Source organism: Rhipicephalus microplus, chromosome 3 (genome assembly GCF_043290135.1).
Source record: "Rhipicephalus microplus isolate Deutch F79 chromosome 3, USDA_Rmic, whole genome shotgun sequence".
NCBI classification, from domain to species: domain Eukaryota; kingdom Metazoa; phylum Arthropoda; class Arachnida; order Ixodida; family Ixodidae; genus Rhipicephalus; species Rhipicephalus microplus.
In genome coordinates, this window is record NC_134702.1 from 246,325,560 (window position 1) to 246,351,289 (window position 25,730).

Genomic DNA, 25,730 nt, shown 5'->3' on the forward strand with positions numbered 1-25,730 from the left:
TGCCAAATACCCTGCACCAACATCTATAAAACAGCTCCAGGTATTCCTAGGAATGGCGTCATACTTGCGCAAGTTTGTACCGAGCTTTGCGTCAACTGCTGCTCCACTCACGGACTTACTGAAGAAAAACGCCCAATTTCAGTGGGGTCCTTTGCAGGATAACGCCTTCCAAACCCTCAAACACCAGCTTACACATAGCCCGGTGCTCTGCCACTTTAATGAAGATTGGATGACAGAAGTCCATACTGATGCGAGTCAGATTGGCCTGGGGGCGGTTTTACTTCAACGTGACTCGAGTGGGCGTGGGCACGTCATCTGCTACGCCAGTCGTAAACTATCGGACGCAGAACGGCATTATCATTCGAATGAACTGGAGTGTTTGGCTGTAGTATGGAGTGTGGATGAAAAGTTCCGCCACTACTTGTTTGGCCGACACTTCACGGTAGTAACAGACAACTCCGCGATTGCGTGGATGTTCCAGAAGCAGCACCTCAAGCACAAGTTTGCCCGATGGATTGTTCGGCTCCAAGACTATACGTACGACATCCGTCACCGTGCTGGAGCACAAAATCAGCTTGCGGACGCTTTATCGCGAAATCCGATCGAGGAGTTCTCCACACGAAATCGAGAAACCTGGATCCTGTTTTCTCAACAGGACGTGACCAAGGCTCAGCAAGCCGATGGAAGACTCGCATCCGTTATAGACTCCATTGGCGATGCGGGACGCAATGCCAAGTTTGTCTTACGTAATGGAACGCTGTATCGGCGTCACTGGGCCGATAAAAGCACCGAGTGTCATCTCCTGGTCATTCCTGACACCTTAAGATCGAGCGTACTACGCGCCATCCATGACACTCCCGAGGGAGGCCATGTTGGCTACAGAGCCACCTTACGCAAGGCACAAGAACGTTTTTGGTGGCCGAAAATGGATAAAAGCGTGCGTTCATACGTTGCCAGTTGCGAGATTTGTCAGCAACACAAACGACGTCCTGGAGCTCGACATGGACTTCTTACGCCGATCAAGCCTCCAGAGACAATTTTCCACACGTTGGGCATAGATCACATCGGGCCTCTTCCAATGACGACAGCGGGCAATCGTTACATTATACTCGCTGTGGACTACTTGTCCAAGTTCGTAGAGGTCGCGGCCGTGCCTTCGCTTGCTGCTAGCCATGTCATCCGATTCCTGAAAGATCGCTTCGAATGGCGACACGGTCTTCCTAACAAGTTGATCTCCGACCGGTCGACCACCTTTCGCAGTCGCGAGCTCCGCACTTACCTACAACAAGCTGGAGTGGACCATCACTTCGCGTCGGCATACCATCCGCAGGCGAACGGACTGACCGAAAGGTCGAACCAGACTATCCAGGCTAGACTCGCACCGTACTGTAAGAATCACAAACGAGGTGAGGCCGACTGGGATGATCATCTCCAAGCAGCTGCGTACGCAGTGAACACGGCGGCACACAGCTCCACAGGAACTTGCCCCTACGAGATTGTCTATGGTCAGCTCCCGCAACTGAATGCTACGTTCGGTTTGGACACTCCCGTTAAAGTAGGGCGTTCCGCTGCACGCCAGAGACTTTGTCGCGATATCCGTGTGGAGGCGCGTAGGAGGATTGTGCATGCTCAACAGGCACAAAAGCGATACTACGACCGACGCCACCGTCCCGCGCCGAAATACAGTGTAGGTGATGAGGTGTGGCTACAGCGAGGTGCGCCATCGTCTTCAAACAAACTGCACCCAAAGTACGACGGCCCTTACATTATTTCTGAGCGCTTGGGAGATAACACTTGGCGAGTACGATCCACAGCTTCTGATACGCGCAGAGACAAGAGAAAACGGAATAACTTTGCGGTGCATGTGTCGCGGATGAAGAACTGCATACGGCGGCAAACGTGACATTGGTTTGTGTTTTTCTTACAGGAGTAGACCAGCTGCAGCGTGGCCGAGTGTAATGATGACAAAGCGGCGATCGTGCTCGGCGCATACCTGGGAGAGACGGAAGACGACGAGGAGGAAGCAGAATAAGAACAGCCGGCCTGCAGCAAAGGCGTTGTCTCTTATTTCTCGTCGCTTACAATATATATATTTATATTTATATATATATGGAAGGAACGTATAGCGGCAACCAATTTTAATAGAAACGTACCCCTTCCAAGCACAATTCATGTGAGACTTTGCTAACCGATATGGCAGAGCGTCAATAAAGAGTTTGTGCTGAAAAGAACGCTGCACCAAGTTCTTTTTCTGGGCGAACAAATTTTCTGGACAAATGTTACCGACTCGCTTTGGACGCTCGAAAAAATGTTTGCATTGATTGTTTATAACATCAGTACAGGCTAAACTCACTATAAACACATCGAGAAATAAAGCCAAGCCCATTAAGTTGTTTACTTGCCGAGCTTTATTTTTTTACCCTGCTTTTGTAAAGAAAAGTGTTGTTTTCTTTTACATTTTCTCTCGGGTACAAATAAACAGCTCATGTAGATGTGAAAAGTTTCATTGTGTATTAGGTGCAGCAGACCAGCGTAGTGATGCTTGGTAAAAGGTTTCACGAAGAACGCTGATGTTAACTGAGTGAACAGGTCAATATAATAAGCAGGCATGTGTGTTCAGGAACTATATTGTGTTGGAGCCTTGCCAAAAGTTACAAAGCCTTCATAGCCCACCGTTAAATAGATGTGTTCTTCATGGCAAGCGAATCATAAGTGAAAAAATGCCACCCGCATATTTCGACCGGGTGAACTCAAGTAAAGGCTGTTGCACACCGGCGGTTAGCAGCGGTCATGCGACCATTTACGACTGGCAACCAAAACGCGACTGATGTTCACACCGGCAGAGGCTGCATGCGAGCGACCGGAAGTCGCGAAATCGGAGAGTCACGTCCAGATCTCGTTATCAGTGAGAACTCTGCAGACGGGCGCCAATCAGCTGATCGCAGACAGCTAAGTGAGCGGAGCAAACCGAGCGTGCCGCATTTTGATTGTTATTTCATCTTCATTATTCCTATTTATTAAATGATAGAGAACCGTTGCCTTCAACATCTAGCGAAAGCTTGGTGGTGAAGGCGACGCTGTGACCCTCTAACGAAAAACCGGCGAAGAGCTTCTGGATCCCGCGAGCTTTCGTTCTGCAATGGTTGTTGTTCCGGCACTTGTCATAAAAAAGTTTTTTAAAGCAGCAGAAAAATTTTTAAGAAAATGATGCAGGCAAACGGCACACTGGTGTCTATCCACCTAGTAAATATAGGTTAGAGGTGCGGTGCAAACATATAGACGCTGAAATATTCTGATAAAATTCCGGAAATGCACGAGTTCTCTAGCAGCATTTCCCTGGTGGTTGTGTATTCTGCACTATAACTAAGTCAAAGTAGCCAAAGTAGCCAGTGTTATTGCTTGAATAACTTTATTCATCAGATTGACTAGCGGCTTCTTGTTCCTTCCTTATTTTTTCTTGAACTTTTTTCTCATGTTCATCGAGTTTCTCAGATGGATCGTCGGGCTCTGTGAGATCGTACATTACTCCCGCACATGAGGACTCTAGTTTTCGGTAACATCCTGTCGTATTGTCTACATTCGCTCTCGATAATCCCCACAACAAGCAGTATGACGGACCTGATAGTGTGTAGAAAATGATACACAAATTAGGCTGTAAGGCATGACATTGGTTACCTCAGTGGCACATACTGCTTAAAAATCTTGTTTTTTGGCGAAATATCCGCTGTGTCTTTGGCAAAGTGTGATTACAGCAACAGCAATGCACAAGTTCGAAGGACTTTAAATATTACTTTTCGCTGATATTTCTAAAGTTAAAAACAGCAAACACCTGGTTCTTGCGGCAATTTAACCGCCAGCATTGCCATTCCCACAAATACCCGGCGCCGTGGTGTAGTAGCTAAGGTACTCGGCTGCTGACACGCAGGTCGCGGGATCGAAACACGGCTGCGGCGGCTGCATTTTCGATGGAGGCGAAAATGCTGTAGGCCCGTGAGACCAGATTTTTGTGCACAACTCCAGGTGGTCAAAATTTCCAGAGCCCTCCACTTTGGCGTCTCTCATTATGATAATGTGGTCTTGGGGTGTTAAACCCTACTATCAACCATGTATTACTCCCACAAAGTAAGACATCAGGAACAGCGCACGCACAGCGGTTTCGCACGATAGACAATGATTGGACCACAAGTCACCTATGATGGGCCTTAGTAACCTGATAAACTAGAGCACTGAACCGGCTTAAATATGCCCACAAGCGTAGTCAAGCCATGTAAATTAGTTTCCACAACGGGCCCAGACGGGGTGTGCACCTTAAGCTCTGGGCTCAAAGCTGAGCCAAGGGTTGTGCAGGCAGGCTTGCGTTGGACCTTGCTTGAATTTCGCTGAGTTTATAAGGTTGTTTCACATACGGTGTGCATAAATAAATGTCCCACATGCTTAATATTATGAACGGTTTCATGGCGCTAAACTCCATTAAATTATGAAACATGTCGTAAGAAAGGGGTCTGGAAATTTCGGCCATTTGGTATTCTTTAAAGTGCACTGACATCATGGAGAACTCGAGCCTGTAGCATTTTCTGTGCAACGAAGTGCGACCGCCGCAGCTGCGACCAAGCCCGTGACCTTAAGGGCAGCTGCTGAGCATCGTAACCACTACACTAACATTGTGGAGCGTTGTTTATTTCACTATTGCTATGTTATGCACCAGGTCAAACTGCCCACATGGGGGAGCAGTGTGCAGTGTCGCCCTAAGAATACTCTTCACGTCAGTGATATCCAACCTGTCGCACTCCTCCTTCGTTCAGCAGCATTTTGATCAGAAGGCGTACACAGAAATTTCGATGGTAAGGACGGCTACACCGAAGTATTAGAGGTTAGTCAGTGGTTCGCGTGTCCTTTTGTCGGCTTTAAAGGTCTTCATTTCTGGTCGGTAAAAGCAAGCGAGGATAAGGTGAAGGATGAGTGTTTGGTGTCGGTTCTTTATCTCGGTTAGCACTGCTGCCTCGTTTTTGCCTGCATTCTGAATGACGTATACTGCACAGGACATTCCTTTCAGGTTTTTTGTGTGGGGAGAAGACTCTAAAGCATCTCTTTCGTGCTAGTTATTTGGTTCCTCATTTTAAGACAGTCTTTTGGGGTGGCGTTGCGGGTTCCCGAGATGTTAGAACATTTTGAGGCATTGTTGCTATCGCCGTCGTCATGAGACCCACGAGATTTTCCGAAAATTACCCCGCCCTTACAAAATGCACTGACAATTCCAAATTTCAAGCATTTGTCACACTGCGGAAACCTCAGCACGTAAGAACGTACCGGATGTCGGACTTATGCAAACTCGACGTGAGTAGGGGATGAGTCGGTGTGGAACACTTTTTTTACACATCGGGACCATTCAAGTAGATCACTATCAATTACAAGAGCTCGCAAAGAAAAAAAAAACTTCTTGAGACTGAAGTCTGTGATATTTTCGTCCACATTATAGATGTCGCCCATTGTTTTTACGTTGTCGTATGTGAAAAATGTGTGCACCGGAATGTTTACAATCTGTTCATAGCCTTTATTATAATAGCCTTTCGACTAACCTCTACCGACATGTTGTGGTTGCGGTTATTTATTCACACGTATTTTCTTGATTTGGCCAGGCCCGATACGTTTGAGACGCTTCAAGATGCTTTGAGTATTGGAGATTTCAGGACGCCTGTCGTCGTTGTCGGCACGTAGGGGGTCGGGAAGGACCACGCACTCGCCTTTCTCGATAGCTGTCGACAGTCAGCGACGCGTTTCTGAAATTTCTCCTCATACGTTGGCTTGGAACAGTGGTGAGATTACTATCAAAGACCATTTCATTGGTGGTAGAGCCATCAGAAGGCTACATATGCACCATGTTGGGGCTGAAGTGGTCACTCATGTTGAACGCACAACGATGAGATGGTCCACTGTCAGAGAACTGGGCGTTTTGGTGCCCTATTTCAAGGAACCCCGTCTCCCATTGTTTTTCTCTCTGATTGCAGAAACGTAGAAAAAATTGCGAAAACTTCGAGACCTAAAAACTGTTCTGTGTGGTTACTTCGTCTTCCTCACCACTACCATTCTAACGGCAGGTGTTACACATCGACAATGGCGCACGGTGGGGTTTCTTGGATCATGCGTTAGATTACTTATAGATAGTTCAAAAGCTTTTACATTCATACTACAATATTCGCTGGAGCAAGTATTTATTTTAGATGTAAAGCATCTTATGGCTGACTTCATTTCGGTATGCGGCGTGACCACCCTTACAGCGCCTGCGCGCCCCTTCACCTCTCCTCTCCCACTATGAATCGTCCCTCTTCCCTAGGCATCCCTCGCAGTAGTGTTTACACCCCCATATGCATACACGTCCCCCCTTTCTAGCCTCTCCCGTCCTCGCCGCCTTCTCTCGCCTTGCGACGTCGACGGAGGGAGAGTAGCCTGGCCGCACTCCTCTTTCTCCCTCCTCTAAACACCCATTCCAGCGGCGATTACACTGCCATCACACCTGCGCGTCTCCTCCTTTTTCCTAATTTCTTCTGTCTTGCCTCGCAACGCGATGCTGCACCGTCTGCTGATTGATTGATTGATTGACTGATTGATTGAAATGTGGGATTTATCGCCTCCAAACCCCCATAATAAAATGAGAGACGCCGTAGTGGAGAGTTCCGGAAATTTCCACCACGTGGGGTTCTTTCATATCCTTTAACACCCAAATGTCACCATACGAACTTACAGCATTTTCGCCCCCATCAAAAATGAAGCCGCCACTGCCGGGATTCAATTCCACAACCTGCGAGTCAGCAGGCGGGTACCTCTGCCACTAGACCACAGCGGCGGGGCGCCCACATCTGCTTGAGAGTTTCTTGATTGAACAAACATAATGCTTGCACTACACAACCGTTTACGGTCCATGCCTTATATATAAACACTGGATCTTTACCCTCAAGCATAGGCCGGTGTTTTGGTGGGGGATTTCTCCTGTACGTTGTTGAACAATTGAAATTTGCGGCACACGCTTCTTTTTCTGTCCAAACTCTGTCTCTCTGTAAAATCGCAGTCTTTTGTCTCCCGCTGCCCATTAAAATCAATTAGCATATTCCAGTAGGTTTCTCTTTTCCGCAACGCCGTGATTTGCGCCAGCGTCAACGCTACAGCCGATGATGTTGCAAGTTGTGTAGAGGACGAGGAGCGACATTATCATCATCGGGGATAAGTGCAGTGCATTTGCAGTAAAGAAGATGTCGATGGGTGGGCTTCGTTATGCGCATGACGGCTCGTCCTTTCTTCAACATTTTGTAAATGTTAGCGCCTGGAGCTTCGCATTTACTCATAATTTCCTTTAGTGGGAGTTTGTGTAATTTTCCTTCTAAGCTGATGTTCCAGGAAATAAAAAAGCGCCGAGTCTCTACACGTGCCACTGCCTAGCTTCGCCTTCATTTTATTCTATTCTCATGCTCTTCACTTTCGTTCGCCGTCCGAAGTACAGTGGTATAACGACCTCGTGTGGCATCACGTTAAACCAGAACTTGGGACACCATCATCACAAGCAATACATTTGCGATTTGAAACATTATGCTGGCAATATCACGTGATAATTTTTAACACAAAAGCGTTTTGTGCCAGGGTGCAAATAAAATTAAGTGAGGTGTTTTCCGTTAGAATAATGACCTCGAAAAAAATACGCATGTTCGGAAAAAAAAGTGTTTGCAAGTCGAACCTCTGACCTCTTTTACGAAAATGAATGCCTGGCATGCTATCCACTGGGCCATAGTCACACATTTTGAAAATGTTTAAAATACCGCTTTTATAGCTACCACTGTCCTCTTATCGCGTCCCTCCTTTCTTCAACGCGTCATTTGAAAACGTCCGTCCTTTTAGGCGCGTTTACGTGCAGTTTTGTAAACGTCGTAACATACCTAGAGCGTCACCGTGTTTCATAGTATACATAGATAACAAAAATATTTTTGCGATGCCTGCCGGCTTTGCGCATCTTTAAATTCGCCTTCCCCACTTGTCCTCACCCTGCCATTATTAGTGGCTGTTCAAAGGGATAACACAATGCATGTTCTATTCCTCTCTGGTTGGGCAGTGCTGTTCAATTACATCAATTTGTCGTGGGCAGTCGACGATAGCTGGAGTTCGGCGTCGTGGGATTGACCCTGCCTGGAAATCACATCCCTCTCTCTGGTTCAACTTTGATCGTCTAAATTTCTAGAGCCCCTCACTACAGCATCTGTCAAGATAAGAATCAGCAGATAACACAATCAGTGGAAACAGATATCTGAAGCACGAATAAAGGAGGTAGATATGCCACTTCAGAATCAGCACACTGTTGTGAGTTCGACGTAAATTATGGTGTACATGGCTTCCATTTGATGCTTATCATGTTTGCGCCTGGCATTTGTATTCATCGCCCGTTGACGTCACGTAACAACAAATATGTTATATGTAAAGCTGAAACGGCCGAGAGCGCACTATGAGCGTCGCATGTAGTCATGTTTTACGTGACACACATGTCTTGATTATCATGTTTAGATGTGTCATTTGCCTTCGTCAGTCATTCACATCACGTAATACCCAACTAAGTATTTGTGAAGCTAGCGAAACAGCCGCGATCACTTCATGAGCGTAGTACCTAGATATAGTCTTACATAACACGCACGTAATGATTACCACGTTTGGACGTGTCATTTACCGTTGCAATGCATTCACGTCAAGTAATACCAAATTTGGTATATGTAAAGCTAGCGAAACGGCCACGCTACGAATGTACCATTTGTCATGCTTTACATGCATATCATGATTATCATGTTTGGACGTGTCATTTGCCGTCGTCATCTATTGACATCACGAAATACGAAATTTTATATATTTGGAACTAGCGAAATGACCGTGAGCGCTTGATGAGCGTAGAATGAAGTGATGTTCTTACATGACACGCATGTCATGATTATCAATTTGTAACAGTCATACACGTGATTCATCTATTCACTAAACGCAATAACGAATTCGATATGTTTGAAGCCAGCGAAACAACCACGAACGCACCATGATCGTGGCGTGTAGTCATGTCATGACATGCATAGCATGATTTCTACGTTAGGGCTTGCTGCTTATACTTTAATCGCGAAGCTCCTAATGGTCTAACTTTGTGACTAGTCGTGCGTAACCGGGAGAAGAAGAGACAAGAAAGAAAAGAAGGCAAGAAATAAAAATCGACAACCATTTTCGTCTCATTTCTTAGATGGCGTTACTGTGCCGCCCCTCTCCGATGTGCCACTACTCTTACCTCCGTATTTTAGAACGTCCCTTCACCCTTCACTCAACGCTTCACCTTCACTTGACAAAACCGATGGAAGCGCTCTCCCTAGGCACGGCAAGTCACTGCATATCAGCGATAATGTGGTGCGATTATCGAGCCTCATAGCGTCGTTTTCAGCCGAGAAGTGACGCAGTGCTCAACTCTGTCCAGTGAAAGGTGAAAGTCGAGTCGAGGAGCGTTTGTTCATATGGGGGTCAGATTGGCTGCTGCACGCACTTTGCAAACAAGTGGCTCTCTTAGTTCCCTGGATATTCACCGTATGCGTAGGATTCTTGGTGAGCCGAGGACGGAGCAGAGCGGTGGGTGCATTGAAGACGTTTGCGCTCGGTTCCTGGGTTCGCGTGTCATTGGTGTACCCGCGTGTCGTCTGCATTCTCGAACACGATCGGAAGCATGGACGCATGCATGGACAGATGGACACACGGACAGATGGACGGACGGACGCTTCGCCCCACTCATCATCATTAACTCCGTGGATATGCTGTGATTTTTGTTCATGTAGTAATATGATGCTGTCGCGGGGTCGCGTCGTCAACGAAGGGAAGAAGACAGTAGGTTGAAGAATAAACTATTTATTCATCTGAGCCTGTGGCCACAGGAAAAGAAAGTAACATTACAGCAAGACACTGGCACTGAAACTACAGCAACACACTGGCCAACTAAGCGTCAGCCGTCAATCAACTGACAAGCGGCGAAGCCTGTCGGCATTTATACACTTCCCATCGAACATTCTTGTGTTGTTGCTAGCGGCAACGTAGGTTCCAGAATCAACTGTACGGTTCATGGAGTGGGCGTAATTTAAACAAAATGATATACTGCCGTGCCGAAGCTTGTCGAGCAGTGTAATCGCGGTTTGCACTGAGAATTGCGTCAGCATAACGGAATGGTAAGAAAGCTAGAGAAAGGAACGTGGCAATACCATATGCATTTTGCTATACCTCATGTGAACGAAACCACCGCGAGGGCAGCAAGACCTTGATATGTAAATCGTGACATTCATGTCATGATTTTCGTGTTAATAACGGTCGCTTTTAAAAAATGTTGGCTTATGCACGTCATGCGGTCATGTCATGCCATACCTACTTTGGTATAGATCCCATTATCAAAATGGCCAGGAGAATGAAAAGTCGTAGGCGGCTAGATACTGTGGGGGATGACGTGTGCCCAGCCACCCTTTTCTTACTGCAACATGACAGCCTATTTGCGGGGACATGACTGTCGCTTCGAAACATGAATAAATAAAGCCTCTTGCGAAGGGATGGAACACGCCCGCGGCCGGCGCTTGCGATCCTGCTTTGCCAGTGCGTGGAATGGCTTGCCCCTCCCTCAGCAAGGGAACCTATTCTCGTCAGGTGGAGGAAACTGGGACGGTGAAGAAAACGAGTGTGCCGACTGGTGGACGCTCTTTCTGACACCGGCAATGAAAGGAGAAGGTCGAACTCTGAACCCTCTGCGAGCCAAGGACGACAATGACCAAGGTGTAAGCGCCTACCCTTGTTATCCGTAGTCTCTTTACCCGACCTTTACGCGTTATTGCTAACGATTAGCAAAAAAGTGTTGTTGTTGGCCTAGCCTGCTGCCTTATTCGTCTGAACCCATGTAGCTGCAATGAGACAAGATACAAATAGGGACGTTAATCGGGCAAGGTACGAGTGCGTGCTGCGGGAAAATTAGCTATGGGCTTCCGTGTCAGCCGTACATAGGACGGACCCCCTACATCTGTCGCCCAACGTAACGAATTCGGCAACGCGGCTAGTTTTGTGAATGCGAGTGACTACGACGCTCCTCCAAACGTAGCACAACAAGCAGGTCGGAATTCCAAGATTTGTGAATGTCTGATGTTGCGTCCCAGATTGTCGATCCTTTGGCTGACGCGGAGGCACTGCTAGGATTTTCCGACAGCGTAGATTTTGGTAGTTTCATGCGGGACGACCAAGAGGGTGCAGAGACCGCACTAGCAGAGATTAGGCCTATGACAGAAAGCATCACGCATGGCATTCCGTCACATCGCGGCGCGAAGAGAGAGGTGCCACAACAAGTTGCTCTGAGACTCGCCGCCACTGTAGTCGTGTCTGCGGGCTACAGTTTCCCTCCAACGAGGTACTTTTACAGAATGCGCCGTCAGCTATGCAAAACCTCGCGAGCACCCTGCAAAACACAACGCAGCCCCCCGTGCAGGCTGTGCGACCACGTGTGGAGGTAGACATATCTACCTACACGGGTTACCACCACTGCAATAGCGCCATCGAGCATCACGACCGGTTCTCCATTATCAGCAGGCAACAGGCCTTTCTGACGCCAAACTTCTCGAGCACGTCGTCTTGGTGTCGCTCACGAAGCAAGCGGCTTGGTGGTTCTGACCAATCGGACATCACGCCCGCATGGTAGAGGAATTCCGCGCCAGCTTCCGCAGTAAACTCCTATCGGCTAATTATGAGTGGAGTTTGCGGAGGGAATTGGAGTTGCGCACCCAGCATCCGGGAGAATCCTTGCGGTAATATGTATGGGCGATGGACGAACTGTATCTTCTCGCTAACCCTCAAGCCACAAACGCAAAAAAAAGGCGAGCGCCTTACGCGACAAGCGCCCCCGACTTTTTCGGCACACTTCAGGTAATGCCAGTTCGGAGACCTGAGTAGGTGATTCTCAAAGGAAAAGAAGATAAAAGTGAGCCCCGTAATTTTCTGCAGGGGGAGGACACCTCAACAGTGACTCACGAGGGATGGGGGTAAGTAGAGATTAAAAGGATAGAGAGAAATTGAAGGTATAGAGAAAGAAAAAAGGAGCAAAAATAGAGAGAGGCGCTGGGACAGCCACATACGGATGCAAGGAGAAGATAGGAAAAATGGACATGGTCGCAAGAGTCTGAGGATGGGGCTTCACTCAGCGAGAGCTTTTGTCGGCGTCAGGAGATGGCGTAGGGTGAGCCAGTCGGCCAGAGCTACGCTGTCGTCGGAGATTGCGGGGGCACCACAACCGGTGGGAACGAAATCCCGTGAGCGAGTCTTCGGAGACCTAGAAAAGCTCACCACCCAGGCGGAGCGCATGCAAGGAAACTTCGTCGCTGCGCGAGCAAATCGCCCGCCTCCGCCCGCAGCGCAGTCAATCGAGCCCAACCGTGCGTAGAATGGGGCGCAGTAGCTTCAGGAGCATTTAGGGGTAACGCGTCAGCATCGCTCGCTGATCAGCATGTGCCGCGTGGTTGGGAGCTGTCAGGCCGTGCTTTGGACCCATAGCTTACGCGCTCCGTACGGCCCATGCAGCCCCTGTGCGTGACATTCCACTGCTGGGGCGCGCGCGGACGACTCGAGGCCCAACGAGCGGCGCGAGCGAATTGGAGTGAAGGCCACCTGATCGAGGCGACTTACGATCGAGCCGGCGTGGTTTCCGCGGTCCTTGCTATTGGTGTGGCACGCCGGGAGCCATCGCCCGCGAATGCGACCTCACACCGGGTCAGGAGCGTACGCATGGTTTGGGGAACACACGGCGCCGCCGGTAAACCAAATCGGAGACCGCGCGACGATTGTAATTCCACCGATGCGTTCGGATCACTTGCACCCTCAGTTTGTCGCGCAGGTGATGCCACACCGCTAATCTAGTTAACAATAACTCGAAAGTAGTTCGTATCACTTTTGAATACTGGGGCAAGCGCTTCTCTGTTCAGCGACGATGTGCTGCACCAATTCCGCGTGAACAATATCCGCTTGAAACAAAGCAACAACATCTTTGACCTTGCTGCGGGCACAGCCCAATCGAGCCGCGCAGCTAGGCTAGTGATCCGCTAGAAGAGACGCGTGAGACGACAAAGTTTCGTGCATGTTTTTAGGATTTCAAAGTCTCTAATCTTAGGTCGAGACTTCCTCACCAAGACAGGTATTGTCATTGACATAGCAAATAGCGGTTACCGAGAGTGCGACGGAGATGTACTAAGGCTTTTATAGAAGGCCCCCGAACAACAGAGACTGAAACATGAGAATATTTTGTTATTCATCATTGAGGAAGGCTCGAACAGTGGGTCCCAATTCGTGCCCTCCTGTGGTTGGCCCAATGTCGGAGATACCACCAGTGCGCCTACTTGTCGCCGCTGCATCCAAAGTAGCCAGCACCACTGCTGCCAATCCCACTTGCATCATGGCCAGTCATCACAACCGCTGTCACCTCCGCCGCCGTTATTGCCACTGTTTTCACTTTCGCCGCTGTTACTGCCGCCTGGATCCGGCTTCGGTAGTACTCTCTGGTCCAGACCATGTCCCTTTGACCCCACCACTCAGGTCATTGGTGTTGACTAATATTTGCCAGTTGGTGACGGGTCTTTTTCGGCACTGGCACTTGGCTGCCCTCCACCATGGTTTGGACTGCTGCATCGGTTCACAGCTCCGCTGGTTTAGTGGGCTCGCGAGTCTCATCGTCCGTGTGCTATGCCATAGCGTCATGGTAGCGCAGGCCATAAGGTTGTCCGGACAACCATGGGCTGGCAAGCTAAGCTTGTCGTTGTGACAGCGGCTCCAGTGCAACTGGTTCTTCCTGCTGGGCCACCAGTTGGAGAGAACCTTCATGCTCCTGAAGCAGAGTTTCTCCTAAGCCCAGGATTCTTGCGTCTGTGTGAATCACAAACTCCCTGTTCCTATCGAACGCAGCTGAGCCGTGTTGGCCAGCAACTTCGTGAAGCGACGCATAGCGGCTTCCTGCTCTTGTCTCTAAGCCCAACGCTCGCCATTCCTGAAGAGCTTCGCTAAAGGCACCTGCACTGCCGTGCAATCCGGAATGAACTGGCGATAAAATTTAACCACACCCAGAAAGCGTCTCAGCTCACGGATATTGTTCGGCTATATATAGCCGACTATCGCTTCAAGCTTACTCTTATCCGGCAATATGCGACCCTCATCAAGCGTGAATCCCAATAATGTTATTCGGGTCGCCGCTATGTGAGCTATCTGAGGAAAGAACACCAAGCCACTCTTTCCTTTTACGGCAGCGCAACAGCTCAACTGCGGGGACAGGGCTGTCCCTTCGAGACACGAGTCAATAAAGTCTTTTTGCGAAGGTATGGAGCACCACGGCGGCCGGCGCTCACGATCCCCCATTACCGGCGCGTGGAATGGGTTTCCCCTCCCTCAACGAGAGAACCTATTCTCGTTAGATCAAGGAAGCCGGGACTGTGAAGAAAATGAGCGTGTCGACTGGTGGACGCTCTCTCTGACACCAGCGATAGAAGAAGAAGGCCGAACCCGGAACCTCCTGCAAGCGTCTGCCATTGTTATCTGCAGTCCTTCTACGCAACATTTACGCGTTATTGCTAACGTATTTATTTATTTATTTATTTATTAGAATACCCTCAGGGCCCGTAGGGCATTACAGAGGGGGTGGGTACAACATTTATAACACACAAGAAAAAAAAGACAAAATAAAGAAACAAGTGTCAGATGCGCAAATCGGGAAGGCAACATAAGTCAACTAAAAATGTATAAGAATTCAAGCACATACAAGACAAAGATAGATAATAGAAACTGCTTATAGTTACAAGCATTGCTGAGAAATTGCAGTCTTGAATAACAAAGGGTCTGTTATTGTTACAACGGAAGAGGGAAGGTGGTTCCAATCGGCGGCTGTTTTCGGTAAGAAGGCTGCTGAAAAGAATTTGATGCGGCAAAACGCATAGCACTAGACTGTTGTTGACCTAGCCTGTTGCCTTATTCTCCCGAACCCATTGGGCTGCAGTGAGGTACGATTGTGGAACATTATCTGGAAGATTACGAGTGTTGAAGATTGGGCGAGTTGGTTCGTCGTACTTGGAAGATTAGCTATTGGCTTCTGCGTCAGCTGTACTTAGGACGGACCCCCTACAATAGATAGATAAATAGATGGATAGATAGATAGATAGATAGATAGATAGATAGATACATAGATTGATACGGTCAAGGTCACCGAAGTTTGCTTCGCATTTATTAGAAGGTTTATAGCAATAAACCACACATATATAATAATATTAGTATTAGTCATATTGTAGTATATTTATCATCACCATCACCATCATCCTTACAACAAGCATCCATGAGGACAAGAATTTTTCTCTATGTTGATGAACCGTGGTTTTCGAAATGGAGATGTCTGATAAGCGTCAACGTAGATGCATTCTTGTCAATCGGTGATATAGATGAAAAGCACCAATGGACACCACAGAAGCTTTCTTATATCAATGTACACTAAACATTAAACTCATTTTGTAACAACACGTTTTTCTTTCATGATATACGGATTTCTATGATGGAGAAAGCAAACATGTTTTTACCACTCATATAGTATGGTCTAATTCTAGAATTTATGAAGCATCTAGTGCTTTCACCCTAATATAAGAAAGTGAAGAGTGTGTTCTGTTTTATGTCTCCTCTGGAGTGCAATGCAGGATGGCTCGCGTTTCTCGGGAGACTAGTTTTCTTCGAGCTCAGTCTGCGGTGGCCATGGCAGGGAGAAAATGCTGAGCGCGTGATAGCAGCGTTGATAAAACAAAGGTTACAAGAACGTGCGCGACGTTGGAAATGCAGGTAGGACATTTAAGGTGGTTATCAAAGGAACACCTCGTGTGAACACGGGAACATGTCACTGCCGCCACTCAATCAACATTTCCACAGCGCAGCAATGTCAGCGTGATTGGCGTGGCGTGTTTTTGCCAACTCAACACGCGCCTCCCACTGGCGTGTTCGTAGGCGTTTCTCTTCTTTGCAACACATTCTTTCGTTCCCCCTGCCGGAGCAAATTTTTCACTCTCGAAGGCAGCAAGGGTGCACATGCAGCACTTTAGTGCTGGTCGTTTCGCTTTTATCAAGTATTGCAGATAAATATAAAGACAGTAGTCACCAGGAGACTGGCATCTTGACGGAAGCATGTCTGTGATTGGATACGTCGTGAACGTGGTCAAATGAAATTTGAGACATCGTAGCCACGTGGTGATATCACTTTCATTTCTGCGTGCGAGTGTACAAAGCCTGCGGGTTATAGCAAATAGATTAATCGTGCCGCTCGACGTGAGTACTGCTCCTCGACCAGAGCAAACGTGGTGGGCGTGCCCAACCTTTATCGTTGGCATCTCTTAATCAAACTGATTGACGCGTCAACTCGGATACAAACTCTGATTCTGAGAAGGCCCGAGTTCAACTCGTGACTATGATAGTGCCGGTGTGACTGTCAAATGTTTGATTCGGTGAACACTAAGCGGCACCTTTTTGCATATGGAATTATTTGTTGAGCTTACACTTCTTGTGCAAAATTCGAGTCATAGAGGAGCGTGGAATAAGTTAGCTTGTTGCAGATTTTTAAGTGGGTCGTCTACTGATGTGTGTGGTAGGCTCTCAAAATCACAAAAGCTCTGTCCTAATTTTGATTGTACAAATTGACTGAGGCTTTACGACCATTCATACTGAGCTGGCTTGTCTTCATCAGTAATATTTTAAATAAAAGGCAATTATCTCGGGTGCAATTAGCAAGGCTATGATCACTAAGGAGCTATCAAACGTAATTCTGATAAGCAGGATAATAATTGTCATCAAATTAGTAAAGGCTAATTAGCATGTTCTGACTTAGCGTCCCCAGGACGCTAAGTCAGAACATGCTAACTAGCCCTTACTAATTTAACTATGCTAAATAATGTAGTCATATTATTCAGCATAGTTTACTTAGCCCATCAGCTAGAATGATTTAGTTAACCCTGTTCTAGCTTTACATGGCTTAATTAAAATGGTCTTCTCAAGATGTGGCATGATTACCTCAGCCTTACCTTGACTTGGCGTAATTTGCTTAGTCTTAGCATGTCCTGGCTTAACTATTCAAGTATAGTGTCCAGCGCAAAAATCGCAGCATATCGACGGAGTGAATGATGATGAGAAGGGTGAAGTTTCGGAGGATTTTATCAGCAAAGCAGGAATCGTCTGTCTGTCTGTCTGGCCATTCTTCCATCTGCATATTCGTCTCTCCACCCATCCGTCCATCCGTCCATCCGTCCGTCCGTCCACCTGCCTGCCTGCCTGCCTGCCTGCCTGCCTGCCTGCCTGCCTGCCTGCCTGCCTGCCTGCCTGCCTGTCTGTCTGTCTGTCTGTCTGTCTGTCTGTCTGTCTGTCTGTCTGTCTGTCTGTCTGTCTCTCCGTGCGTCTGTCTCTTTGACTAACTGCCTGTCCTGTCTGTCCGTCTCTCCACACCTGTGCAGTGAATCATCAAACTAGGCAGTCATGTACCAAGGGAGTGAGATTCCCATAGAGCCAATTGGAAAGAAAAATAGACGCGATGATGGCACCGTCTGCATTGTGTAGGTAAACGTAAAAATATTAGACTACTAATACTTTATTTATAACACAAAAAGATTTTATCATTTTTGACTCTCAAATAACTTTTTCGAACAAATAACAACTCAGAATATTGTTGGTAGAATTTATTGCTGCGCTTAAAATAAAAATTATTTTCAAAAGAAAAACGGCGTTAAGATATGGTGGCTGGCATTCTGCATAGCAGACGACACCATCGTCGTTTGCTTCTACGTTATGGCTGCTCCCGCTCGCTTCGAAAGCTCCTTTCTCAATTTTTCTCGTTTTTATATAGTAAATTGTAGTGAACTGTTTACTAGATTTTGCACATATACTTTAGCAAGTTGTGACGCTGCATACAGGCCAAGCAAAATAATAACGCTGCTCACAGAAGCAATAAATCATTTTATTGCGAGTCTATCGATCGATTTTTACATTAAATAAAGGCCACGTAAGTAACATTTTGCCATGTACAACAGTGAACAATATGCATGCATCAGCGTTCATGTGCAAACAAGGTACGTACTACGCATAGCGCGAACGGAGATGTCCGGAGCTCAGAAGCTGTTCAGCACTGGCTGATATATCCATCGCACTCCACGAAACCATCGCTGCAGTAAGTGAAGGTAGACCGGTAACGTTCCTGCACTTCTGTAGCTGAAGACGTAGTAACACGTCGTTGACGGTATTCGGCAAACTTTCTTTCATTATTATCAATGAATGCGCATGCTTTTTACGAGAAGGGTGGCCTAACCTAACTGTTTTTGGATTCGCGCTGCCAGATAAATTGGGTCACTTTCCAATGTTCTATACGTTCGCACTATCCATGTTTGCCTAACATTAAATGAGAAACAGTCTTTTTATGCGTACTATTCTAAAGTTCCACACATCAAATCGTCAAAAAAGCCTTATTTGAAGTGGCGTTTGCCGCCGCTGGTGCTGCCCTGTCATCGCTTCGATGGTGGTGATACCTCACAATGTGGCCGTTAAACTCGCAGCGTACCACTGGCTTGCATGCACCACGAGCTAGAAAGGACAGACCAGCGGCTTCAGGAGCTTCACCCATAATAGCTTAATAGCTGAGCGCATGGGCTCGGGTGCTAACGGGCGATGACAACAAAAGACATATTTATTTGCACGTCCGCGTGCGCCGTACGGACGCAGCCTTCCATTGCAAAACGCTGGCAGGTGGCGTCCGTACGGCTGCTGTGGACGCACCCCTAAATCTGTGGCTAAAAACGACGTGCACCAGCTGAGAAGCACGCTAGGATGTACAGGCTCACCAGGATGATTAACACGTGCCTTCAGGATTAGCGCCGGTCGCGATGTTGTAAGACGCTCGGCATGCTGGTCTCAGCATGCCGAGTGTCATTATTCTAAAACAAACTTAGTGCAGGCATTAAATAATTCAAAATAAATATAAACATCCCGTGTCTCTAAAAAATATACTGACGAAACGTTTCTGACACATTTATTGCATATGTGCACTTCTGCACTCAGTGCAACGGCAGACTAATGAAAGAAGATGCTTCTGGTTTGAAAACATCTTAGTTGACCTCCCTCGAAGCGATCTCAGGTTTCATCATAACCAATGAAACGCAGCGCGCTGAAGGGTAGATTTGACTTTTTCGTATTTTTGGCTAATTCCTAAGAAGGTGTCACCAGAGCTCGGGAAGATCCCGAGTTTCGTGACACTCGGCCGATTCTGCAAAGCAGCGCTGTTCTGATTGGGTTCTCTGTTCCCACTGAAGTGGTGCTGGAAATACTTTTTTTGGCATTACATTTTCTACCAAGCAATCTTGATTACTTTCCATTATTTGCGAACAAAATTCGTATAGTATCCCGTGTTAAAACGGTAGTGCGCAAAGTGTTCTCATTTGTGAAAGCCCTTCTTTTCTGCAACCGTCTTTTTTTGCACAATAACGCGTTTATAATGAGCTAGCGAAGTGTGCAGCCATCCGTGCTTTCGCAGTATGCCCCTCCCAAATGTTCATTCATTGTGCCCAGTATTCTCGGTAAACTCTTAACACAACGAAGACCTGTTCACATATTTACCGTTTATAAGTACCTCATCCAGAATGCGGACAAGTGTCGTCTTTCGGCGGGGTCGACGCCACCCGAAATGAACCTATGGTCGAAAATACGAGCTTTTTAACAACGCAGAGTACTTTACCAGTTTAGTGGTTTCTCTCGCAACACTTTTGCAAAATAGCGGGAACAAGATGCTTCTACTTGGCGGTGGTTACGTGTCAACCATAAAAAATTGCATGGTTTCTGATACGGGAAAATTTAGGCTCAAAGTGAGCGTGCAGTTTTCAGGCCGGCGCAGCGGAAAATCCTTGACACTTCAATTTTCAGAACGAAGCTTTCAGGCACCCACTCTTGCATTTAGTGGTGTAACCCTTTTCTTCACAGTCAGTGACATAACCGGTTAACATGAATATGGGAATTGGAAAAAAAATTTCCCATGATCGAATGGGATTTGTAACCTGGCTGTCTGCTTGGTATCCGAGTGGCCTGCCATAGAGCCATTGTGATGTTTGATAGATATGATAATTTATATGTATAGTTTTGTGGCCCAAAACCATCTTATGAGTATAAGAGACGAAGAAGCAGAGGGCTCAAGAAATTTCGACCAACTGTGGTTCTTTAGCAGACACACAAATCTGAGCCCACGGACCTACAGAATTTTCGCCTCCATCGATAATGCAGCCACCGCAGCCGGAATTCGGTCCCGAGAACTGTGCGTCAGCAGACAATTACCTTAGCCACTAGACCACCACGGTGGGGCAGCCACGATGGTATTTGCACAAAAAAAAAATCTATAAAGGTGTTATGTTTTTGATTGGTGGTAACCTGTGCAATCAAGCGTAGCAGAGTAATAAAATGACTATTAGACATCCCACAATGCTATGTGTAAAACGAGCGAGCTGTTGCAGCGCTCACTGGAAGTGCTAAGCCACAATTCTTCGTGGTCATCGGTCGCATGCTCTTCAGAGGTGACGTGGGTGCATCACTTCTCAGCAGAAGTATGAATAGTGAGGTATTTAGCACTGTCTTGCTTCATAAAATCATGACATATGGCATAGTCGATACTTTGCGAAAACCTAAAACCGGAAACGCCTTTGGCATTCCAAAACACGCAGCTTCACTCACAATTTTTATTATGCAGTAACCTAATTTCCGGTAATTTTTTTATATTCTCCTATATTAGGGTCTTAACAAAAAAATACACTAAAACAAGGTTGGTTGCTTTTCAAGGTCACACTCTTGTACGTATTACATATGCTTTAGCTCTTTGCCTTCACTATGTAGTTTCGCGTGTCATTGGTGAAGTAAATTTGACACCATAACCATGAATAATTGACGTACCTCATACCTAAGTCGCAATTGATTATAAGCTCGAAGCAATGTCTACAGATATCTTCAAGATTATCATGGTACCATTTGAAAAGAAGTAACACTGCTAACGACCTACCATTGTTTGAGTAGTCATATTTCAAAAGTAAGCAATTGTGTTCAACATGTTGTACCAAGTAGGTATGAGGAAACATACTTGGTGAATTGCTCGTTGGTTTGACTGAAAAAAAAATGTAAATATGAAGAAGAAAATTATTGTCCCTGCCACTTCTGTGAAGTGTCTTAACAAAAGCTACAAAAATATATAAAACCATTGCTACATATATAAAACCATTGCTTCATAGAAAATATTTCGGCCACCGAATGTTGCTTAAATAAACAAAAGTGCGCGAAAAAGGTCTGTATCAACAGGGTGTCCAGTAAATAGTTGTGGAGTGCAAAAAGTTTTTTTTTTGCAACCAAAATCTTGCTAGCAGACTCTGCCTGCTTCGGCGTAGCGAGGCGAGAGGCAGGTGAATGTAGGAGAGCAAAAAAAAAGGGGAGTGGCCCCGCATGCTTAATTGGCGTGTTAACGCCAAGGGAGGGATACCTAGAGGAGAGAGAGTGGGAGAGAGAGCATGCATGTGGCAGGAGAGAACTTGAGAGAGTAACGCTCAGTAACGTATGCTGTCGGGCTAGTTGGCGTTTAACTGCGCAGACCATCGTTGGCGCAAACTTAAAAGACGTCGAAAGAAGAGAGTCGGAAAAGCGCACACTCGCAACTGACTTTTATTGAACCGAAGCTCGTCCTATAAAAGCATCACGCATGCCTACAACTAGAAGAAGAGACCAACCAACTATAGTCATAATCTATCAGATAGAAAATCAAATTCATTATCATACAAGGACAGAGATGGAACACTGATACAATGTTCTCTTCTTTCGACGTTTTTTAAGTTTGCGCCAACGATGGTCTGCACAGAGAGTAACGCATCTGCCTTAGAGAGAGAAAAAAAGTTGCGCATTCGTAGTATGAGTGGGACGCCACGGACACCGCAGTACAAGTTCCAGACAAGAGGTGCTTCGCATCTTAAACAAGGACACGGTGTTGGACACGAGGTGTCGGTACGGACAGGTGCTAGAAGTCAAGGCAAAATCCTCACCATGCTTGAGGAGCCTTTCACAGCACCGACAATGTTGGAGATCACACGTGGCTGTGTGATCTTTGTGATCCAGAATGATTAAGAGCCATCCTCTCAAGAAATAAGTGGTCACACCAGCGATCACACCCTGTATGCCAAATTAGCAATCGGAGGCGCATTTTCTAGCTCAAAAAGAACATTACAGAGCTTTAAAATGAGGGACACAATAAACTATGTGCCCAAAAAATTTTTATTTACCATGGATTAAGTCAATTTTCGACTGCTGCATTGACATCATCAAATGACATAAAAAGCCAAAACTAATGTGCTTCGCTTGAGAGATTACAAGAACGCAGTCTGGGCAACGCCATAGCAATGCCCAAGTAGGGTAGTTTTAAAGTTCACCAGATTTGACATGCCGTGCGTTTGACACAACATCGCCTATGTTTATTGCAACCATCTGTGATGGAGCGCGCGGAATTGAAAGTGTTTGAATTGTACGGAACTTGAAACTGATTGAGTGAGCGGAATTTAAATTGCCCACCGTGAGCCAAGTTGAAACTCGGGAACAAGGAAAAAGCTGGCACAGATGTGTACCAACAAACAATAAATGACTGAAGTGCAAGTTCAACGCAGCGATGGTTTGAAGCATGCGCCTGCCAGAGAAGAAAAAGAAGAGTCGTGCCAGTCGGAGAGGAAGACGAGCCACGCATGAGGGCGGTCGGGTTTCGGACCCAAGACAAGGTGGCTACCTCCATCGTCTGGTGGCCTGAGAGGCTCCAGGACTACCAGGATGCACTGACGTTCCCGTGCCCATGGATAGGTCTGAGCTGTCAATCTTCGGGCTCGAGCTCTGGTGAGGCTGTCCGGCCGGGACTCTACCTCGAAGGCAGTGCGTAAAATGCAGCGTCAGCTGGTGCAGCGTCCACCCGCAGCCTACAAAGACTGCTTTTCCGACGGTTCGTGAAGCTGCCCAACGCCGGTGCCAACTACGACGACAACTGCACCGAGCCTGTGCTTCATGCCGAAGCTCCTCTGCAACGACGTCGGTGAGATGCGACACACTCATTTGCCGATACACTCTTTGTACAGGAACTGCGTGGTTAGGACTTTCGGTTTAGTGACTGAGTGGTAGAACTTGATGATGAGTGACTAACTTATAGCATGAAGATTTGTTTGTAACTGTATCCGAGGGATAGGACTCGTTTTCTTTGGGGTTAAGTGCTCTTGAACTACTGTCTATAAATGTTTGCGTCAAATGAACTCGATTGATATGTGGGGATTAACGTCCCAAAAACCACCATATGATTATGAGACGCCGTCAAACGAACTCGATTGATGTGTGGAGTTTAACGTCCCGAAACCACCATATGATTATGAGAGACGCCGTAGTGGAGGGCTCCGGAAATTTCGACCACCTGGGTTTCTTTAACGTGCACCCAAATCTGAGCACACGGGCCTACAACATTTCCGCCTCCATCGGAATGCGGCCACCGCAGCCGGAATTCACACCCTGGGACCTGCGGGTCAGCAGCCGAGTATCTTGGCCACTAGACCACCGCGGCAGGGCGTCTAACAATCTCGCCCTACGGGAAGTGCCCTGGGGTGGCTCCCCGGACCTCCCAAATTGAACCTGCGCGTTGTGCGAAAAAAGAGAACCGCAACTTTACAATGGCGTCCACAGCGACAGGACGAGGTCGTTTGCAAACCTGGTTCGTGAGTCCATGATAGCTTGAAAGATGAGTGCGGCAAAGTTTACGGCGTTAGCGTCACACATAGGTTTAGAAGGCGCAGAGTTGAAGGTATGGGTTGAGGAACACGAAGAACGGAGTCGTGAGAAGAGGGTTCCCGAACGAGAGCAACAAAAGAGAGTGCTGGCAGAGCAGTTGGCACGTGAGAAACTAAAGCAGAAAGCCCTTCTGCAAACGCTCAAGGTCGCAGAGTGGGTAAAGGTGCAGTTAGAAACGGAAAGAACTGGTACGTCAGTGTTCAGCTGCAGAGAATAAATATTCGGCCGAAGCGAGTTATGCTTTCGGGGTGAATGACCTGGAACCCATCCAAAAGCATTTCAATAGAGAATGACTCTCAGCCAAAGCATGATAGAGAAATTGGCAGTCAGGTGCCTGGAATCAGTAGGAGTAAGCTCAATGATCATCTCAGGTCAGAGGAAGACAAATGCTACGAAGATATAGCCACAAAATAAGGCTCAAGGTCATTTGCAAGTGATGTAGCTATTTGCAAATGTGCAATAAAAGACACAATGACTTCGGCAGTGCATATGCTGCGAGAGAGCTCTACTGTATGGGATAGTAAAGACACCGAGTCTTCAGTTATACCGACTGCAACAGGAAGCCACTCGGTAGCCGTATGCTGTGTAGCACAGGCTGCGGTAATGCATGACGTGGGTATGATGGAATACCCCATAAACAAGCCTCCTCATGTTGAAGTGAGATTAATTTCTCGGGGTTGCACAAAAACGACTTGCCCGAGAGAACTAGAACAGAGTGCGGAAGCACTAATCAAAGAACAAAATTGGAGTCTCAAGTTTCATACTCATTCTATGATGACGAAAGCAGCCGAGATGACACAGGTAAAAGTGTTAGTCATGCTGAAGAGCAAAGTGGACACAACGCTGAGCTGATAAAAAAATCCGAAGATAGTCTTATTTCCACAGTTCAGTGCTATTGGAGCAGTGAAGAAGGAAAGTTGTGCTCTGTGCCATCTTACACTGAGCAGGTCACCTCTTCTACGACACCTGGACCATTCATGACCTACGAGTGCAAGCAAAGCATTGATGCCGTCGCTCAGACACAGTGGTATTAGCGTGCTCGGAGGCAACGCATCCAACAGTACGGTAGACAATCCTACATCGACGCTATCAATTAGATGGTTGAGCACCTGATGTTCCATTGCTGTAGGTACAGGTGAGCCTATCGTCGAAGATTCTTTCATGGTAATTCTATTCTTACCTCAAGCCTGGTGTGCAGGGCTGTTCCGCGTTTTGTGTGGGACGCTCTAAATTGAGCGTTAAGCCGTAACTACCGGTGACTTTTTTGGATCTTGATTGTGGAACACGGAAGGGTATTTCTTGTATATAGTCGAGATTATGAACTTTCATGCAATCTGCAAGGAAACATGATGTACAGTTTTTCATGACAGTTTATATATGTACGAAATAGTGGTGTGTGCAACAGGTCCATATTGGGTTTCCAAACTTTGAAGTTCAATTGAGTGTATTTAGTGTTTCTGAATGTGTACATTGGGACGATGATAAGTGAACTATTTAGGGGAATCTATATGTGAATTTATATATGTGAAACTATATATCTGAATCTGGCATGTGGTGCCAAAAACACGTACTTAACAGCAGTTTTTTGAAAAAAAAATAAATGAAAGGGGGGCCTCTGTGATGGAGTGCGCGGAATCAAAAGTGTTAGGAGTGCGCGGAACTTGAAACAGATTGAGTGAGCGGAATTTAAAGTGCTCACCGTGAACCAAGTCGAAACTCGGCAGCGAGGAAAAAGATGGCACAGATGTGAACCAACAAACGATAAATTTCGGAAGCGCCCGCTCAACGCAGGGATTGTTTGCAGCACGCGTGAGACAGAGATGGAAGAGAAGAGTCACAGG

At 46.8% G+C, this 25,730-nt stretch overlaps 1 protein-coding gene across 1 annotated transcript in view; it reads right to left on the reverse strand.

The window, feature by feature from the left end:
• Nucleotides 1–2,089: 2,089 nt before the first annotated feature.
• Nucleotides 2,090–25,730, reverse strand: part of LOC142804204 (uncharacterized) — a 122,175-nt gene continuing 98,534 nt past the window's right edge. Inside the window, exons 9-10 of the mRNA XM_075890883.1 lie at nucleotides 21,098–21,199; nucleotides 2,090–3,618 (exon numbers count right to left, since the gene is read on the reverse strand). Of these exons, the coding sequence (XP_075746998.1) occupies nucleotides 3,410–3,618; nucleotides 21,098–21,199 (311 nt within the window). The 3' untranslated portion in view covers nucleotides 2,090–3,409. The remainder of the gene's footprint in view (nucleotides 3,619–21,097; nucleotides 21,200–25,730) is intronic.